This window comes from Talpa occidentalis, unplaced genomic scaffold (assembly GCF_014898055.3).
Source record: "Talpa occidentalis isolate TD23 unplaced genomic scaffold, MPIMG_talOcc4v2.1 talOcc4.11, whole genome shotgun sequence".
NCBI classification, from domain to species: Eukaryota; Metazoa; Chordata; class Mammalia; order Eulipotyphla; family Talpidae; genus Talpa; species Talpa occidentalis.
In genome coordinates, this window is record NW_023601104.1 from 68,038,428 (window position 1) to 68,057,958 (window position 19,531).

At 41.3% G+C, this 19,531-nt stretch overlaps 1 protein-coding gene across 1 annotated transcript in view; it reads left to right on the top strand.

Moving 5' to 3' along the window:
* Nucleotides 1-19,531, top strand: part of DAAM1 (dishevelled associated activator of morphogenesis 1) — a 155,656-nt gene that overhangs the window by 116,162 nt on the left and 19,963 nt on the right. Inside the window, exons 13-17 of the mRNA XM_037503441.2 lie at nt 1,621-1,808; nt 2,337-2,636; nt 2,944-3,051; nt 11,047-11,153; nt 17,479-17,563. Of these exons, the coding sequence (XP_037359338.1) occupies nt 1,621-1,808; nt 2,337-2,636; nt 2,944-3,051; nt 11,047-11,153; nt 17,479-17,563 (788 nt within the window). The remainder of the gene's footprint in view (nt 1-1,620; nt 1,809-2,336; nt 2,637-2,943; nt 3,052-11,046; nt 11,154-17,478; nt 17,564-19,531) is intronic.

Here is a 19,531-nt window from a genome sequence, read left to right on the forward strand (position 1 = left end):
TTTGTTGATTAATTCCAAGAGTGGAAGGAGTAAGGAGACAGGAAGTCCTTGGATCTGAAAGGTGGAGAATATTTGGAGAGAATTCTCTTTAGTGTAACACAGCTAGTTAATGTTCAATAAGAGCTTAGTGAATGGGTAATAAATGGAAATCATTTGTGAAGAGACTCTTTAGGCTGGGGCTTCACAAAGGTGGCATTACATCAGAATCATCTAAGGAGTGTTCAGAAATCACAGATTCCTAAGCCCTGCCCTGCCCATACAGCATAGATCCCTTGGAATAGGATGTGGAGATCTTGAAATGTTAAATTTCTCAAGTGGTTCTAGAGCGTGGCCAGATTTGTCAATTCTTAAAATTGCCAATCAGAATGAAATGGAGATAGAAGAAGGAAGATGTGGGAGACAGTGAGGTTTTTCATGTGTCTCTGAAGAAGTCAGGGAAGCCTTCCACAGAGTAGAAGTGAGTTAAAGGTTATCTTAACTGAAGCCTGGTAAAGGTCCAAAAATTTTCATAGCTTGAATCCTTCTCTGTAAACTATTGGGCTGTCAGAAAAGTCCTGATGTATTTTTGCTTGAAAAACAGAAAAAAAGTCATGACTTTTCTGACAACCCAATATATTTTGGAGGACTCAGAAGAGAAAATGTAAGGTAAAGAAAAAGCAAGAATTTAAATGTGTTATCAAATTCAGATATAGAGACCAACTCTACTGCTCTGTCCCAGCAGACCCTCTCTCTTGTGAGTTTGTTGTTATAAAAGAATCAGAATTGGGGCCAAGTATTGGCAATAAAAACCTGCAGCCTAAACTTCATTAGTTCTCTTTCCCAAAGCCCATCACTCCTGTCAGCAGGTTTTTTGGCAATGTAAATAAACAGTATGCTAAACTGGCTGCCTTGTTCCATGATAGCTGTATTGGGAAGTCAGTAAAATTACAGCTGAAAGCTAATATTTTTCCCCCCTGTTATGGTGACTCTCATGCTCAGCCAGTAACTACTGCCCTTAAGATATTTAATGTTGAGATGATAACATTTGCTTTCACAAGTTTTATAAATTGTTAGCTGGAAGCATAAAATACTCCAGGCCCAACAGCCTTCTGAGGGGAAATGGGAGAAATGACTCCTCGTTGGGCAGACACTGTGTCTGGCAGCAACATTCCCTCAGAGGGCAAGATCCTTCCTTCCAGCCCTTCTGCTTGTCAGACGTGAGCCAGCAAACCTGCCCAGTGAAACCCTCGCTTCCCTCAGACTGGTATCTAATTTACAAAAAGAGACCCTTTCAAATTCCTTTCCCCAGCCTGGCTCCAAGACCCTTTCTTTGACAGGATTCTGAATTCAATCCCAAACAAGCACCATTCTCTCCACCAATGGCCACTCACACACTTGTGTTCCATCGTTAGCCCTGTGACTCTGGGGATTCTTCAGTCTTTTAAATGTCAGTACGGTGGTTCATTTGAAGCCCCCTCTAAGCATGACCACCTTTGAGCCCTTAAGTCTCCCTTTGATGGACGAGAGGAGCAATACTTCATAAAGACCCTCATGGTCACCCTTGGTCAGTGTCCTTAGTAGAGAGAATGTTCCAGCACTAAAGAGTGCCCCGTCTTTACATCCCCTTATTTTCATGTTCAGAGCACAATGAGTTACAGCAGAAATTGGAAAAGAAAGAGCGAGAGTGTGATGCCAAGACCCAAGAGAAAGAGGAGATGATGCAGACCTTAAACAAGATGAAAGAGAAGCTTGAAAAGGAGACCACCGAGCATAAGCAAGTCAAGCAGCAGGTGGCGGATCTCACGGCACAGCTCCACGAGCTCAACAGGGTGAGAGCTGTGGGCCGCACAGGGTCTTCTGTTCCGGGCTGCTGCCGAGGCCTCACTTCGCCCGGAGCTCCCCATCCTCAAGCAGATAATTTCTGCCTGTGGATAGAAAGCCTGACAGCCTTGATTTATCACAGTGGATGTGACATTTGCTCACTCTGCTTACCAGTCAGGTTGGGCAGCAGAGACAGGTTTATTTTTTTTCTTTTTTGGAGGGAGAGGATTTCTTAAACACAAAGCCTCCAACAAGGAAAATCACATTAGCTTCTAAAATGAACTGATCTCATGAAAAAAAAACTGTGCAATGGGTCCAGGAAGTGAGAGACATGTGAGCGCATTGCAGATGAGCACTAGACTGTTGAAGGGCTGACCAGAGAGAGCCCATGGAGGCCTGTAAGAGTCCATTGACCTCACTGCCCCTTTTCATTCTCAGAAGTGTGGGTTTTCTTTATAATGCACATTTGAAGCAAAGTTTCAGACTCTCAAAAACATCCCATGTCTTGACTTCTTCCACTGGTTTTGTCTTTTCAGAGGGCCATCAGTGCCTCAGTCCCTGGTGGACCCTCGCCTGGAGCCCCAGGGGGGCCCTTTCCTTCCTCTGCACCTGGGTCTCTCCTTCCTCCCCCTCCACCACCACTTTTGGCCGGTGGAATGCTGCCCCCTCCACCACCTCCACTCCCTCCTGGTGGCCCTCCTCCTCCCCCGGGGCCACCTCCATTAGGGGGATTCATGCCACCCCCTGGCGCTCCAATGGGCCTGGCACTCAAGAAGAAAAACATCCCTCAGCCCACAAATGCCCTGAAATCCTTCAACTGGTGCAAGCTGCCTGAGGTAAGCTATTTGTTCCAGTTTTCCCTCTAATGGGTAGCATTAGTGGCTCAGCACGCTGTCACCGAGAGGGGAAGCAGCCTGGCTGTTAAATGATTTCATTTTCTAGTGTGAACTCAGGGTTCCCACTAACTCAGATATTTAAGTAATAAAACTTCTGAAATTAATGACACGTTGTTTGAAACCAGCTCACTTGGCGCATCTGGTAGAGTGAAAAATTGGGGATAACAGCATGTTAAAAAAAATAATCACGTCTGTTCTTTTAGTGTATAACTATAAACTACAGCACTTATTAACTTCATGTTTGCAGAACAAACTGGAAGGAACAGTATGGACCGAGATTGATGATACAAAAGTCTTCAAAATTCTAGATCTTGAAGACCTGGAAAGAACTTTCTCTGCTTACCAAAGACAGCAGGTAACAGCATGTGGTACAGAGGCCAAGAAGTAAAAAAAATTGTGTCCTGTGCATGATCCCTGGGCCATCTGCCATAACCTTGAGGTTTTAGTTGTCGGCTCCTTGGTACCCTGGTATCCTCTTGCAAAGCAGCATGTTATGTGTCCACATGTGTGTCCAAGTACCTGTGAGAGAGAGAGAGAGACAGAGAGAGAGTGTGTGTGAAAGAGAGAGAAAGAGAGATGGAGAAAAGTATGCAAGCTCTTTGAGAGCTTCATGCCATCTCCATTGTTGAAAGGAGTTCTGTGTATTATCATTGTGGTTGGTCAAAATGGGTCACCAGGAGAAAAACACTAGTAGGAGAATCACCTAACTCATGACCTCACAGTGGTTTGTTTCTGAAGCCATTTTATTTTTTCTGACTTTTAGAAATACATGTTCATATATATCAGCTGGTTATTGTCAGGAGTGAGCTGCTTTTTGAAATAGCTTGACCTTTAAAAGTAAGATGGGTAAATGGCAGCCAGGCCGGGGGAAGTTGTAACTGTGTGTCTTGAACATGATAGAGTTGAAAGTGGGTCTGGGAAGGCTGAGCAAGTGTGAGATGGCAGTGGTTCAAGTGGGATCAGAGAAGCTTCTGAAAAGCAAGCAAAGCTTTTGTGATCGCAGGGACAGCACTGGACACATGCTTGCTGGCTGCCCTGACAAGCCCTGGTCATGAGTGTGTGGTACCCCAAACTCCTGGAGGGCATCATGCTGGATGTTCTTCAGGGTAGAGCACAAGAGGTCACAGCAAGGTGACTCACTACAAATGTTTCAGAGTTGGGGCCTCCCTGGTGGCACAGGTGATTGAGTGCTGTACTGTGAAGCTTTCCGCAGCCTCTGCAGTGCCAGTTAGATCCTAGCCAGCCGGTGAGAATCCCACATGGTACTGCAGACCTCTCCTGTCTCACCCGCTGCTCCCCTCAGCAGTGTATTTTGTCAGTCTGCCTGTTCTGTTCCCCGCTCTATCTCTGGTCAATCCTCTCACCCTCCCGCGCATCTGGCCTGTACCCTGGTTCTTGTATAAATAAATAACTCTTTTTTAAAAAACCAAAGAAAACATGTTTTAGAGCAAGGAGAGGTACTGTGGGCACCCAAGCAAAAGCCTGGGAAGGGAAAACTTGAGTCCCAGCGTGAGAAGGCAGGTTTTCAAGGCTGTCCTGGGGAGAGATATATGGAGAGAACAGAGTATGCCTTAAGCAGGAGCACAGAGATCCTGGGCATCTGTACAGGGGTTTTCCTTGGCTTGGTCTGGAGGCCCTCAACTCCCCCATGAATCATGCCGAGGGTGGAGCATCCTCAGAAGAGCAGCAGACTTCCTGGTCTGCTTGGGCTTGGCCCAGGTCCCTAGGAGTGTCTCAGAACAGAACTGCTGAGTGCTGAGGGGGATGATGGCCTGAAGATGGGGAAGAAGCAAAAGCTGAGAAGGTTTTTAATTTTCAAAATGGCCTCTAATGCATATGAAATTGAAAAGAAAAAAAAAAAGGCTATGTCTTTTAGACAGAATATTTTTCAATTAAGAGGAAAATCTTCTCTGGTGCATTTTATGCTGTTTCAGTAAAGTACAAAAATGTAGGTGGTTGCCTCTCAGACCAGATTCATTCCTCATTGGCCATAGCTAGGGCATCCTCTCTCTCCCTTCCTCCCTCCTCCACTCCCTTCTTACCTTCCTCCCTCTCTCCCTCCCTCTCTCTCACCCCTCTCCTCCCCCTCCCTGCATCCCTCCCCTCATCCTATTCCCCTTTCAGAAGGTGTCCTCTGGGTCACGATACGAGCTCATAATACATTTTAGCAAATTCCTATTAGATTCAAATAATCTGCTGACCTCATTTCATGTCCCATTAATTTCCCCCTTCAGTTTAGTCCTAATAACAGTCCATTCTGTTTGCCTAAGATGAAAATTTGGAAACTTGGAGAAGGTAAACTGAAGGAAGGGAAAACATCAGTTATTTCAAATGATGCTATTCAAGTCTGAACATGTGGCTTGCACTTATTACGAAGGCAGGTGGTTGAAAGACCCAAGTTTACAAGACTCATAATTAACTAGCTTTCAGCAGAAGGTGCAGAAGGATGCTGCCAAAATGCTCTGGGACAAATATGTGGACAGTTCTCAAGAGCTCTGGAACACAGGTTGCAGAAAGCCTAGCGATTGGGTAATTGTCTCTTAGCAACCAATCACTGTTTAAGTAATCAGTATTCATTCCAGTCAGGATAGCCGAGAACATTTCAGTTGTACTTAACAATAAGTAGACTGGTAAGTAGAGCCATTTGTGACATTTTTAGTAACATTTCCTGGAGAAAAAAATTTCAACACACCTGTTCCGTTCAATTCAAGTATATTTCCCCTGTTGGTGCAAGAATTTGAGATGAGAATTTTTGAACTATAAATGTCATTTCCTAAATGAAGGTAATTTGAGGCATTTTATTAAATTTACTAACTGTGGAGAGACAGAAAATTGAAAGATATCCACGTTCTAGTAGGAATATATAGGAAGGGGTGAATGAAACACAGCACCTGTCATTGAATGTCCCCTAGTTTTGTAACTAATCATGGCATCACAAACCTACGCTGTTTCATTTTAGAGTTGGCACTGCATTACCTAATTATCATCACTCTTACACTGATCTCCTTTCCACTCCCAAATGAATATGGGGAACCTACTTTTCCTACAGTATTCACTCTTTCTATCCTCTAGTTATAAAGCCCTGGTTAAAGTCTCTAGACTTTGGTCAGTTGTTTGATCATGTAAATATTTCAGAGGGGTAAAGGAGCACACAAATACCATTATCTCTGTGCATACAACAGGAACACTACACAGAGTAAGATCTTGAAAAAGAACTCAAGTGTCAGACTTGTATAATTTAGGTGAACACTGATTAGTTACCCTAGGAGAGGTATTTTATATAAATATATGTATACACGCATACTCAAGATATGCCCCCATTGATTTGAGAAATTTACCATTAAAATCAGAACAGACATATGCTGTCTGCTTTGTGTTTAAAGGATTCCAAAGACTGTAAATGTATTGAGCTGTTGTTGCTCAGGCTCACAATTCAACTTATGATATAAAAGCAGAGATGAGAAAAACCCATAAATAGCCATAATTTTAACTAAAAGATACTAAATAAATAATCAATGTTAAGTATCTGTTAACATTTTTGGTGTTGAATATGATATGCCCAGTTTCTAATCTTATCAGTCCTAAAATTTAATTCTTAAGAAGTTAGTATATTGGGCCTCCCTGGTGGTGCAGCGGTTGAGCGCTGGGCTGCAAAGCTGCCCAAAGCCTCTGCAGTGCCAGTTTGATCCCCGGCTGCCAGGCGAGGGACCCACATGGCACGCAGACCTCTCCTGCCGCCCGCTGCTCCCCTCAGCAGTGTATTTCGTCAGTCTGCCTGCTCTGTTCTCCACTCTAACTCTGGTGAATTCTCTCACCTTCCCGCGCTTCTGACTATACCCAGTGCTTGTATAAATAAATAAATAAATCTTTAAAAAAAAAAAAAACTGTAAAAAAAAAAAAAAGTTAGTGTATTTTTTTAATTTCTTTAATCATCATACTGACTCTCTAAAGTTGGTATTATTCCTATTTCCTATGATGCAGTGTGTACAAACAGCTGGCATAGCCAGGTCTACAAGCAGTATAATTCTTAGTTTCACTCTGTTCTCATGCTATGGTTTTATTCATTATGAATGTCAGGCTTTGTCAGGAGTTTTCTTTAGCTCCAGTTTTAAGAACAAGACCATCCTTATTCAGGAATTTTTTTTCTTTCAGTGTGGATATCAAAGGTGTGCAGAGCTGATTATGTAAGCTTATGGGACACATGAAATGGAATTTAATAGTAGGCAGGGTTATTCCCCCTGCTCATATTCCAGAAGTTCATTGAAAAGTCAGTTTCTCAAATCTCAGAACTTATTTTTCTTGAAATTATTTTATACATGTTCTCTAGGCCAACCACACACACACACACCCCCGTTTTAATGCATACTGTAGCACTATGCATCGTAATGCTATTTCAGATACAATTAAATGATAGCTATCTCCTTTCCTCCTCCTTGCTCTTTGTCTAAGGACACCCATTTTTTTACAGGTCCCATTATCAGCACATAGTAAAACATTTTAAACCTTTCTGCTTGGATTTAGGGAACAAAGGATAACTGCTATCCCATGTTCCAGAATCTGTCTCATCCTGCTAATAGGTAATAATATATAGGTCATTCTTGGGATGCCATTTGGAACATTCAATGATATAGTCTGATTTTTTATTAATGGTCAAGGAATTTTCCTCTTATTCTTTTTATTTTTTCATTTTCTATGTATGTGATTCTTACATTGAAAAAGTATATAAATGAGAATATTTATTTCAATAATCTACCCTTAACCATAAGGCACATGAAGGCAGAAGAGAAAATTGTAAATAGTGGTTTTTCTCATGACCAGAGTATAAGGTAGATTCCATAACAGTACTCCATGATAGGAGTTAATCTGATGCAGGGTTTTATATAAATATAAGTGTACATATTTTCCTGGAAAGGAATACCCTTTCAGGTATACAGAGGGATCTCAATCTCAGAAAGATTAAGATGCATTTATGTAAGATTTATCATTATTCGTCTGAGACTCGTCATTATCTATGGAGTGTTGAGCCATCTTCATTGTGGAATCCTACCTATAGGAACCTATCAGCACTGGGTCCTGACAATAGATGTCCCAACTTCCTGTTTTCTAAGCCCTACACCTGAAAAAATCATCCACAAAAATCAAACATTCTTTTAGGTAGAGCCAAATATAGAGGATTCTATCATGTTTGGCCTAAGTCAGTTAGTGAATAATTGACATTTTCAAAAAGAATGTTAACTTATTTGAAAAGTACTAGAAGCATCATTATTTTTTCAGCATGCCCCCAATAAACTTTGTGATTTCGTTTAGAATGTGATGATTAAAGGACTGTAAAGAAGGGGAATCTTTTTACCTAATTAAAGTAACATTAATTTTCAACACTGTGAATCAGAGGTACACAATCACACCTACACCCCACTGAGTATCCATCATAGTCCATTGAGCCCCTCCTCACTTTCTTCTCTTCCTCCCCCTCTGGTAGATTCAGATCTAGTTGGATTTTAGGGTTTGTTATTAGTTTGGTTTTGTCTGACCCTTTGTTCTGTTTCTTCATATTCTACATATAAGTGACCCCATTTGATACTTGTCTTTCCCTAAGAATGGGAATTTGAAAGACTACCAGTTAACCAAACTCCCCCGTGGCATGCCTCATCCTTACTTCTGGAAAGCTAAGGTACTTTACTTAGCTATTAACTGTTAAACTTGTTGCTGGTAGAAAAGCAAAAGGAGAAATAATGGACTTGATCATCACCTTGAAAGATAAAGTAACTGTAATGCCTGATGTATTCTAAGTATTGTGTTCATAAATAAATGTGTCAGGTACTATACAAAATGCTCTACATACCTTATTGTATTATATCTTCACAAGAATCCAGTTTTAAACCCCGTTTTACAGAGAGTGAGACTGAACCCCCGAGCCTCATACCTAGTAAAAGAGAGGTGCCAGACCCCATCGTCCACCACAGTTGAGGTCAGAGGTCTTAATTTCCTGACAGCAGGAACTAATGGACAAAGAGTTGTCAAACAGAGCCAGATCTAATTTCAGCTAGCAACTTCCTTACAAAAGAAAAGTTCCCTTCACCATAGTTTTTTCTGTCCTTGAAAGAAGAAGCTGCTTTTATAGGGTAAGAGTTCTAAAGAACTTCAGAGTAGAAAACTTGGGCATTAGAACAGGGATGAAGGAAAACTGAGACTTCAGAAAAGAAAGATTTCTTTTGGTTGTCATCTGTTCCTCAAATGTCATTCTAGAAAAGCGATCCCTCCCTGAATGGGTGGGTTCAGGGAGGACACATTGTGTTTCCCACTACAAGAATGATGCAAACCAGCTCATCTGTGTAAAATTGGCCTTGGCAGTGCTTCCGGGACCAATAAGACCTTGAGGAATCTGCTGAGCCAATGCTGGTTGTGCAAGCAGTTGGCCTGAAAGCTGGGGTGTGTTTTGTACACCGAAGCTTTTATTCATTCCATCATTGCAAAAATATGCAAAGAAAGCTATGATTTTCTCATATCAATTGCTTCTTCCTCTTTTCCTTCTTCGCTCCAGGACTTTTCTATGAACAATTTCAAAAAAGAGACTGTTGACCTTGTATGCTCGAGAAGCCCTTAAGGCAATTGGGCCAGGGCCAAGCATGGCTGTGCACCACATGACTCAGTTACTGCACATCGTCTTTTCCCTCATACCCAGCCATAGTACCCACAGGCATCATTTGGAATCTTGAGGGATACTGAGGGTTAATATGACCTATGTTGTTGAACTTCTCTTTTTTCTTTTCTTAATCCCTCCTTGTGACACAAGAAGGCAGGAAATTATTTCTACCCAGCAAAGAGCGTATTTCACTGGGTAATATCTGACAGTGGTTGATGGAACTGATATTTTCCTGTTGAATAAATAGAGCCCCTGGTCCTTTGAAAGAGGATTTGTTCCTTCCCCAACTTGAGTCTCTCTGGGGTGTTTTAAGTTCTCTCTTTTTTGAATTTGATTTGCCACCAATAAAAATTGTGTGCAATACCTGTCATCTTCTCTCTCTGCCCTGAATGCTTAGTACTCTGCTCCACATTGCGCCTTCAGCCAGGCCTCTCTCATCTTCAACAACTCTCATTGCTGATCCTGCAGGCATAAGTCATCTTTTGCCCTGTGTCTCTGATTTCCCTGACTGCTTTGACTTTCCCCCATTTGTTGCTGTGATTTCTGAACTGCATGTATCTGATTTGCCTTTTCCATGCCTCTGCCATGGCTGTAGGATTTCTTTGTGAACAGTAACTCCAAGCAGGTAAGTGAGCTAACCTCCTAAACCTTGCTTAATGTAACTCCTTGGCTCACTATAAGCTTGAAATTTCTTGGCTATCCCTCTTATTCCAATAGTATAATGCAATGCCTATATTATTCCATGTTGGGATTCAACTCTTAACTGAATATGTAGGGGTGTACCTGAAATCTTAACCCAACTGGCTGTTGAAGTTGGACCACACAGGTTTCCTTATTATAAATTCCATATTGTCTTTGTATCCTAAACTTACATAGTTCCAGAGTGCTTTGGTTCCTTACGTTCTTAAAATGCTATGATCCATTTTTAAAATTGATCCTGACCTCTATTTAAATCAAACTTGTTATTTATCAAGTCAGTCTACATTTTCACTTTGTGCAGCTTATTCAAACAGTATTTTATATAGAATTGTTTTATCCTTCTTCCACCATAAGTTATGACTCAACGTTATTGCTTACAGCTTTCTGAGCAGCAGCAGCATGCACGTTGTGCTTTGTTAATTCAAGGGATTGAGCTAATGCTTTGAGCTGCCCCCTCCCCGTTGTCCATCAGGCACCAGGGTAATGAAAGGTACCATCTGGGCTTTGAAGCTTCCTGTTGCTCGTAAAGACGTTTGGGAAGTTTCATTGTTCAGCTTTTTGAGTGCTCTGGATGCAAATGGTTCTGGGGTAAATGGACCCTGCAAATGGCCAGACTGGCCATGGCAAACCTCAGCTGAACTTGATTCATCGTGACAGTTCTTCTGTCTGCTATCCATAGGGATTTGGGGGACAAAAGGAGGGCACCACTCACTGTTAATTTATGCACACTTAGCATCTTCAACTTAGAAGCCCTTTGTTCTTCCAAATAATGCTTTTTCAAATGTGGGTGGTCAGTTTTTCTTATTATTTCCCATTGTCAACTAGATTTTAGCCTTTGTTTTAATTCCTCGACTTCCCTACACTGCCCCCCATCTCAACTCTCTGTGTGTGTGTGTGTGTGTGTGTGAGAGAGAGAGAGAGAGAGAGAGAAAATACAAAGGGAAAGTGTATGTCTAAAGTCGGAATGTCCTTGTTTGGCTTGATGGATTTCTTTCATGCTCTTTATAGAAAGAAGCAGATGCCATTGATGACACACTGAGTTCCAAGCTTAAAGTCAAAGAGCTTTCGGTGATTGATGGTCGCAGAGCTCAGAATTGCAACATCCTTCTATCGAGGTATTGTTGATGTTGAATAAACATTTCTATCGGGTCTGACTTTTCTGTCATGTTGCTCCAAACCGCATGTTTGTACTTGTTCTTTTAATGGTACTCGGCTGAGGTTCAGTTCCTCAGAATCTCTTCTATTTAAGGTGGTGCTTACTTTCTCTATTGGAATGTGTCGGAGCTGGTTGCCTACTTTGTTAACTTAAAAGGCAGAACATCCCATATCAATGTTTGTTTTTTTCCTCAGAGAGCCTGTAAAATGGCTCTTTACTTTATATGATTAATGTTCTTTGTTTCATTCTGCTTTCTAACTTTCTTATACTTTAAGGCTATATGATTTCGTGCTCTTTTTTAGCATTTTTTTATGACTGAAAGGATATATAAATCTCAAATCTCAGTAAAAGCCTAATTTATCAATTCAGCCCTGTTCAGAAATCTTTCTCATTAATTAGTGAACATCACTAATTGAAAAGGAGAAAGGAAATTTGGGGGCTTGGAGTCTAATTGTAGCTTTAAGCTGTATGTCAGGTCATCCTGGACATTTCAAGTAGCTTTTCTGTGTCAAGCTCCTTCTTTTTCTCTAACAAGGGATTTTTCACATCAGGCAAAGATAACTAATGCTGAATCAGTAAATAAAGATGTAAAGAATCCCAAACTTTGGGGCTTTAAAAATAAGTCATATTGGTTCCATTCTGGAAACACTGTCATAAAACACATTGAGCCTGGTATAATGTGGCTTCTCTTTCAGGGAGGGTAAAGAGGGAAGGTCCTAGTCCTTGTTTTACAGATGATCTTAGAATGACTTTCTTTTAACACAAAGAGCTGCTGCTTGGTTTGCAACATAGAAGCTTGATTGTGAGCCAGATATATGTTACTTTAGGGAGCAAGTGTTTCTTTTAGTGAAAGAAATTGAAGCTTAGTGAGATCCCTGAATTTTAATACAGCTCATAAGGTAATGTGAACCATCCTGTTAACCTTTCATTTCTGCTTCTGACTGGAGGCTTTCTAAGTGGACAGGCCCTGTGCTGATTCCCACTTTTGCTCCCTAAACACATGTTCAGGAAGACACCATTGCAAGTAGCTTGAAGGTCTACTTATTTGGCTTTTTGGTGTATATAATTTGCTTTCTTACAATATTTTTTTTTTACCAATAACGTTCCTAATGGCAAAAATAGGTAAAAATGTGGAGCAAGTTTTTTTTTTTTTTTAATTGTGGAATTTTTTCCTGTATTTTGTTTTTGTAGTCTAAAAGAAACACTTAAAATAATTTCTCAAAGAGAGTTAACTCTCTAAATTTCTACACTGTTTAAGTGCTCATAGGAGTAAAAATACTGATCCAGTTCTTTATAGACAGATTAGGCTTAGTACAAAATGACAATCAGAATAATTACACCAGTCATAGATAGGGTTTCAACTCTTTCTGGCAAATTTTCCATGCCATTACTGAAGGAATTATTTCATATTTGTGGTATGTAATTCCCTTGCTACTTCAAATGTGTCAGAAGCTAAGGTGACTTACAACTTGAATGTGTCCAAACTCTCTAGAAGACTGGTTTAAGAATTTGCTCCTGTAAATTATCTATTAAAAGCCAATTTACGATAAGTGGTATTATAGTGAGTGTAATTAAAAAGTGTATGTGCATAACAATGTAATATTGAGTCCCAGTTGACCTTATGATAATGGGGGCCTTATTGATCAGAGTCTAAAACCCTTTCTCCCACATGCTTTTCTGCTTGGTGGTCAATAGCTTTGCTCTTATCAGAAAAGCCTAGGACTGACATGTTACATGTGCTGTGGTAAAGCTAAAAGAAATTAACCAGATTTAATTTTAATTTATATCTTATTTGGTTTTCTAACTTGGCAGCAGTTTGCCTTGCTTTTCTTCTCCCTTTCTCATTGGTAATGCATTACTGCACATAAAAGCAGCAAGAAAAAGGGGGAGAGAGATGGGAAAGTGTGCTGTGACTTTTTTCTTTGAGGGTTACCACTTGCTAGCTAGCATGTACTTGCCTGGCACCATCTGGGTGGCATAGGATGTACCAGACTTGAGATAGCACTGGAGTCTTTAGGTGCTTAGGCTAATTGGAGAAGAAAAATGACACGGGTCAGGTGACTGCTGGGCAGTTCAGGGCTTTGATTGGTCTGAACAGAACGGGAAAGGAGCCCAGCTCAGGGGCACCAGCAGGACTTACCAGAGAAAGTGGCTTCAAGGACCCACTTATGCATGGGCATAGGGGATAGCCAGCAGTCCCAAGGATACATGCAGTTGAAGCAGGGGCACTGGAGGAGTGGAGCCTGCTGCAGACAGTCATCACTTGGATTGAATGAGACCAAACAAGAGAGCCTGCCCTCCATGTCTGGTGCCTTTGTAGGTGCTGAGTTAGCTCAGGGTCAAGCCATACCCATCTCATCTATAAAGCAGAGGTAAGGAAAGTTGCAGTCTTATATTGTACCTGTGAATTAGTCCTACATGTGGTAGCTGCTCAATTAGTTCCTTACCCACTACACTGAAAGAGTTAGTGGACCTTTGGTCTGGGGCACCTGCCCCAACCATGCCTAAAGATGAACAGACTATGAGAAGGAAAGCCCTTCCCCAGGGGCCAAGAAGGGGAGGAGTAGGTCAGGGTCACTTACAACTCCTGGAAAGAGATGGCCTGGAAGGTGTCAGGTTGAAGCAGAAGCTCCAGGCGCCCAGGGCCCTGTCTTCCACAGACTTGAGAAGAAAATGGAATGGATGGAAGGGACACTGAGATTGAGAACCCATTCCTTAGACCCCAGGCAGCATGAACGATAACTTTCCTACTGCATGTATATAGATGACATGTGGCAATTAAAAATTCACTCTGCTTTATTCCCTAAAACAGACTTTCTAAAAAGAAAGAAACTTGGAAGCTGGCTTATATTGCAGAATGAATCCCCCTAAAATATACTTTTATGAAGTGTTCTGCCATTCTCTTTTTCCAGATGCTCGCTTAACATGGCAGCTGGGGTTTAGTAAACCACAAAAAGCTACTTTAAAGTAGGTGGATTTGGCTTAAATCCACAGAAGCTGAGCTAAGGCTGATATAGCCATCCATCCTTAACTTACTTTAATTACGCCTGGATGTTCCAATTCTCTGGCAAATTTTTGAAATACTTGAGTGGAGCAAGGTAGACTTAAATACTATTTTAAATGGCCAGTTTGTTTCCTGCCTTGTAAAGAAAAGTGAAGTGGAAGTCTCAAAAGTTGCCACCCTCCAGCACACCAGAGCACTGCCAAGCTTTAAAAGCAATTAAAAGGTTAGAATTGGTAAGGTCCTTAAATTACAGAGATTACTGACTCATTCTCTGGATGACAGATGATACTAAGCACTCGGCAACCTATAGAAATATCCTGGAGGGCCACGTACCCTTCTCCTCTTTCCCCAGGGGTCCAGTTTCTTTGTCTGTTCCAACAGGCCACGTGCAAGGCGGCACGATGACAGGTAGGTTTTCTTAAGTACTCTCCATTAAAGTCTTGAGTCGCTTTGTGGGCCACATTAACAGAAACCAAAATTGTTATGAATTAGAGCTCATGTTTAGTCCAGACGGCCTCTGGGGGTTGAGGAGCATAAATATATACAATTTCAAAAGCAAGAAGTTCTGCACTCCATATGGGGAGCTAATGAAATGCAAATCTGATACTTCAAGTATTGTTCTCACTCTGATTTTCAACTCCTTTTCTTTTAAATGCAAAACAGAAGGACTGAACAGAACTACACCATAAAGTGGTTTCATCAGCTCAGTGTGAGAAGGACACAGAGCTAATTTATTTTTTTTTCCTTACAAACAGAGATTTTTCTCATGATGACTGTTTAGGTTTCCACAGCCTGTTAGTTTCCATTTGTGGTAGTTAAAGCCTCCCCTAGTGTTCCTCCACTTCAGCCCTCCATGCTGCACCAGGGTGTCTGTCCTTGGTTGACTGAAGAGCCTTTAGGGTCCTGTCGGCTAGGGCTGCCCAGCCTGCATAGTGGAGACCCTGATGCCAGGATGCGGTTCTTCCCGCCATATTGCTCCATGCCAAAGTGGCTACATTGTTCTACTTGTTGTGGGTTTTTCACCATATGTCTGGTGAGCATGTTCCTGGGGTATTGATTGTCCTCAGAATGACTAAAGCCATTTGGAGAAGTCTGCCCCAGATCAAATTGCTGTCCACAGCCTGGAAATTGGTACTAGCTGACCCTGTCAAGCATGAACAGTTTGGCATGTTGCTCTGATGAAAATGGTATTGGTATAGTAGTTTGCCTAAATTTGTTCCTTCCCTTTCCTATTATCAGCACTTGAAACAACGTTCAGCTTAAATAACAAGATAGATGGTTTTAACAAGATCAAAATCTAGGGAGAAGGACGAATCAGAGGTGTTCTGAGTGGGACATGACTCACCCCAGATCCACCCCTGATTCATTCCTCCTTCTAGGGCTTTTGGGTCCAGCTCTCTCATCTCCCCTCTCCTTTACATGGGACAACTGGGGTGACCATGTGTGCCTTATTTGCCCTTGTTCATTCTCCCAAATATTAGCACCATCTTTCAAATAAGAATGTGTTTTCTCATTCTTTTTTAATACTCCCAGGCCTGTAGATGTATGCAGAGAGGAAACTGGTGAAATGATGTCTGTGAGATTGCTTGGGGAGGTGTTCATAATAACCCTGCTAGGCACTGTTCTGTGATCAGATATCTGCCATGAATCTCACGGTCACATGGGTACTGCTGCTTGCTTCTTTTCCAGTGTGGAAAGGCTGCCATGTAGAGCATCCATGTGGTTTATCGAGCCCTTTCTTTAGCTGCTCACTATGCTCAATCCCTTATGTACATTATTTCACTTTATCACACACATGCAAAATTATTCTTATGCATTCTTATTATCCCTGTTTTATAGATGAGGAAACAGGCTTAAGAAAAATTTTTTCCAAAGTCACACTGACCAGGAATTGCTAAAGTCAGAACTGAGGCCCAGCCTCTTTGATGCCAAAGCCCCTCCTTCGAACATTACATCTTGTTCTGTATTTGTGTGTTTATGGCTTTAGCTTTAGTCCTAAATATGATTCTCTTGAAGATCACAAACTAGAAGAATAGATAAATGAGTTTAATATGCCATAGTTGTGGTGGCTTATCAGGAAGTAAGGTTTTTAAAAGAAGTCTGGGTCTAATGCTCATAAATAGAAGAGAATGATTCTATTGTACAGGTAATAATCTGATTAGGATTTTTTTGCCATGGTTAAGACTTTTGGTTGTGTCCAGTAAAAACATTTTTATATGTATATTTTGATTTCATGACTTTTTACAGTCAACCCTCTGTTATTCTGACATAATTTAAAAGTAAATCGTTTGAATTTATGGTTTTTGCTTAATTCCTTCCTTATAAGATACTAAGTAGCTATATTTGTAAAAAATATTTGAGGTTAGCAATCATGAGTCTTGGGTTTGTGATAGATACTGCTGCTTTCTCTATGTTGGGGCAAAACACTCAGCCATTCTGTACCTCAGTTTCCTCTTCTGTTAAAGTGCAATTATTTTCAAGCTCAATTGAAATATGTAAAAAAAAAACCCTCAATTATTAAGTTCCTATACATTATATGTTGTGTATTAACTATTCAATTTTTTTTTAAGATTTATTTATACAAGAACTGGGGTACAGGTCAGAGGCATGGGAGGGTGAGAGAATTCACCAGAGACAGAGTGGGGAGCAGAACAGGCAGACGGACCAAAGACACTGCTGAGGGGAGTAGCAGGCGAGGCAGGAGAGGTCTGCCGCGCCATGTGGGTTTCTCCCTGGCCAGCCGGGAATCGAACCCACATTGCAGAGACTGCAGACAGCTTCACAGTGCGATGCTCAACCCACTGTGCCACCAGGGAGGCCCTAACTATTCAATTTTTAATAGTAACAGGGATTCTAATTTTCTCAAAATTCATCTTTGATCTGACTGCAAACTTTAAGCAAATCTGAACTCTAAGTTAAGAATTTAGTTTTTTACCTGCAATTCATGGACATTATAGATATAAAAGAAAAATGGTCATATATGGGTATTTTCCTTGTTTCTCATCTTCCGATCCCTCATTTAAGGAAACTAAATCCTAGAACATAACATCTTTGTTCTCTGTGTCAGAAGAGCATTACAAAGCCTCAAAAGAATGTTAAAGCAGTTTCAAAATACTATTTTTAGGAGCAATATTATCAGGAAATAAGCTTTCACTAAGAGATTTTGAGAAAAACGGTACTGGAAAAGTAGCAGCTGAAGTAGCAAAATAAATCATCTTGTTTTAAATTTTAATACTTAAACCGGTATTGTTGACAACAAAATTAAATATTTTTTCTCCAGGTTGAAGTTATCCAATGATGAAATCAAACGGGCTATTCTAACAATGGATGAGCAGGAAGATCTGCCCAAGGACATGTTGGAACAGGTGAGCTGCCAGACTTGTCTCAGAGCACAAGTGACAACTGGCTTTTCAGCAGGGAGTGGATGTTGAGAAATCCTGGTTGTTGCCAGAAAAGGACCATTTCCTCAGCTCTGAGTTGAGGAGGCTGAACCAAGGTGCCATGTGGCCACGGTGGGAGATTTATGCATTAATTCTCTCATTCATAAAGGTGACAGGTGAAAAGATAGGTCATGAGTCTGTCATATGCCTGGTACCCTTCCTCAATGCAACAGTTCCCCTGCGACAGTTATGCTTTAGTAGGTCTTAGAAGTGTACTAGCTTTAGTGGAAAATCTGAGCTTCACAGGAATATCGAGAATCTCACTAGCACTGTGAGATCACAGACTGCCCTGCACAAATCCTGATACAATTTGTGTCTTGTTCTTGGCTCTCCAGTCCCACTGCCACACGACCTACTCCTAAATGCTAACCTGGACACTGTCATCTGTGTTTAAATAGTCATATGCATTAGGAGATGGAGTATAAATTTCTTGGGGTTACATGGGTCCAATCTCTGGCACCCTTCTTGTATCATAAATAGCACTATATTTAAATGCTGGGGCTAGAAAGTTCTGTATGGGTTTACATGCAGTCAGTGCATCTTTGCCTGTGGTATTTGAAGATAATTTTTGTTATCCATGGCCAGGCAGCAGTCAAGTGTGGTGACATAGCTTCTTAGGGTGCAGTGTTTCTGTAGCACACTCCATTTAGCCACCCCAATACTGTCACATGTTGTTCAGCAGCTTTGTTCAGTTACTCCCAAAGTGATAACTATCAGCTGTCTCAGGAATTATCACCTGTCTCTTGGTCTGGGCTGAAACTGTTCTGTATTTTGTAGTGCTAATGCCTGAAAGTGCTAAGACTGTTCTGCCAGCGTGTCTCATTGCCCTTGGGACAGTCATACATAGCCTGAGTGTTTTTAATTCAGGGATTCACTTATGATAGACTGTGACAAGTAGTCATGATTTTGTTTGAACTGGAAGACTCGTGGGTAGTCATACTCAGCACCCCAGAGCAGAGAAAAGGGGTATTTTGATGGCTTACAGTGAGCCTGTGTGCAGGGCTACTACTAGGGGAGTATTAGTCTCTGTTGTGCATTTTCTGTGGTTCTCACTGATGTCCTACATAGCCTTGGACACAAGGGAGGGTAATGTGTGCAGTGTCACCACTTCAAAATAGAACTGTCCCTTCACGGAGCCTCTGCAGCTTCAGTCATCTGAGGTGAAGACCCTCACACTTAGCAGTAGAGAAGTGTGTCCTACTGTCCTTTTAAGATTTGACTTAGCTATCCGAATAGTTAATGACTGTTTCCAGGTCTGTTAGGATGCTCTGTATATAGATAGTTTGAAAGTAACTCCTAAGCCCAAAGTTCATTTTTTAGAACCTTTTACAGTTTCTCAGCCTGAGAGAGCAGAGCCTGGGTGCCCTCCACCCCTCCCTATCCCCAGGTGACCCTGAACTCTTATACCGCCCCCATCCTTGCATGAAGCTACTTCATGTCAATAGGGACAAGGGTCGTATGTTTAAAATTGACAAGGTCGTATGTTTAAAATTCCACAAGATCTGTTTACTGTGAAACCGCATCCAGCAAAATTCCTCCTTGAGGGAAAGGATTTCAAAATCGTGCCAAAAGTGCTTTACAGTGCAAACAGAAAGTACTTCAAATAAATACAAGGAAGAAAATCAGTCTACTGAAGCAGAATCTGTCCAAGTCAGATACTTTTGACCTGCTCTTTCTTGATAATTCTGTGTCTGTCACTCTCTGGTCATCTCCTGTGCTCTTTCTTTTCTTCTTTATTCTACCATGTTCTCTGTATCCTTTGCCTTCATACAGCACTTTCTTCAGACAAGTGTTGAAGCTGGCTTCTCTGTACTCCTAGTTATGGTTTCTACTGAGCAACATTCACTCCCTCCTCTCCAGCTTTTAGCTGCTGAACTTGGGTCTCAGATGATA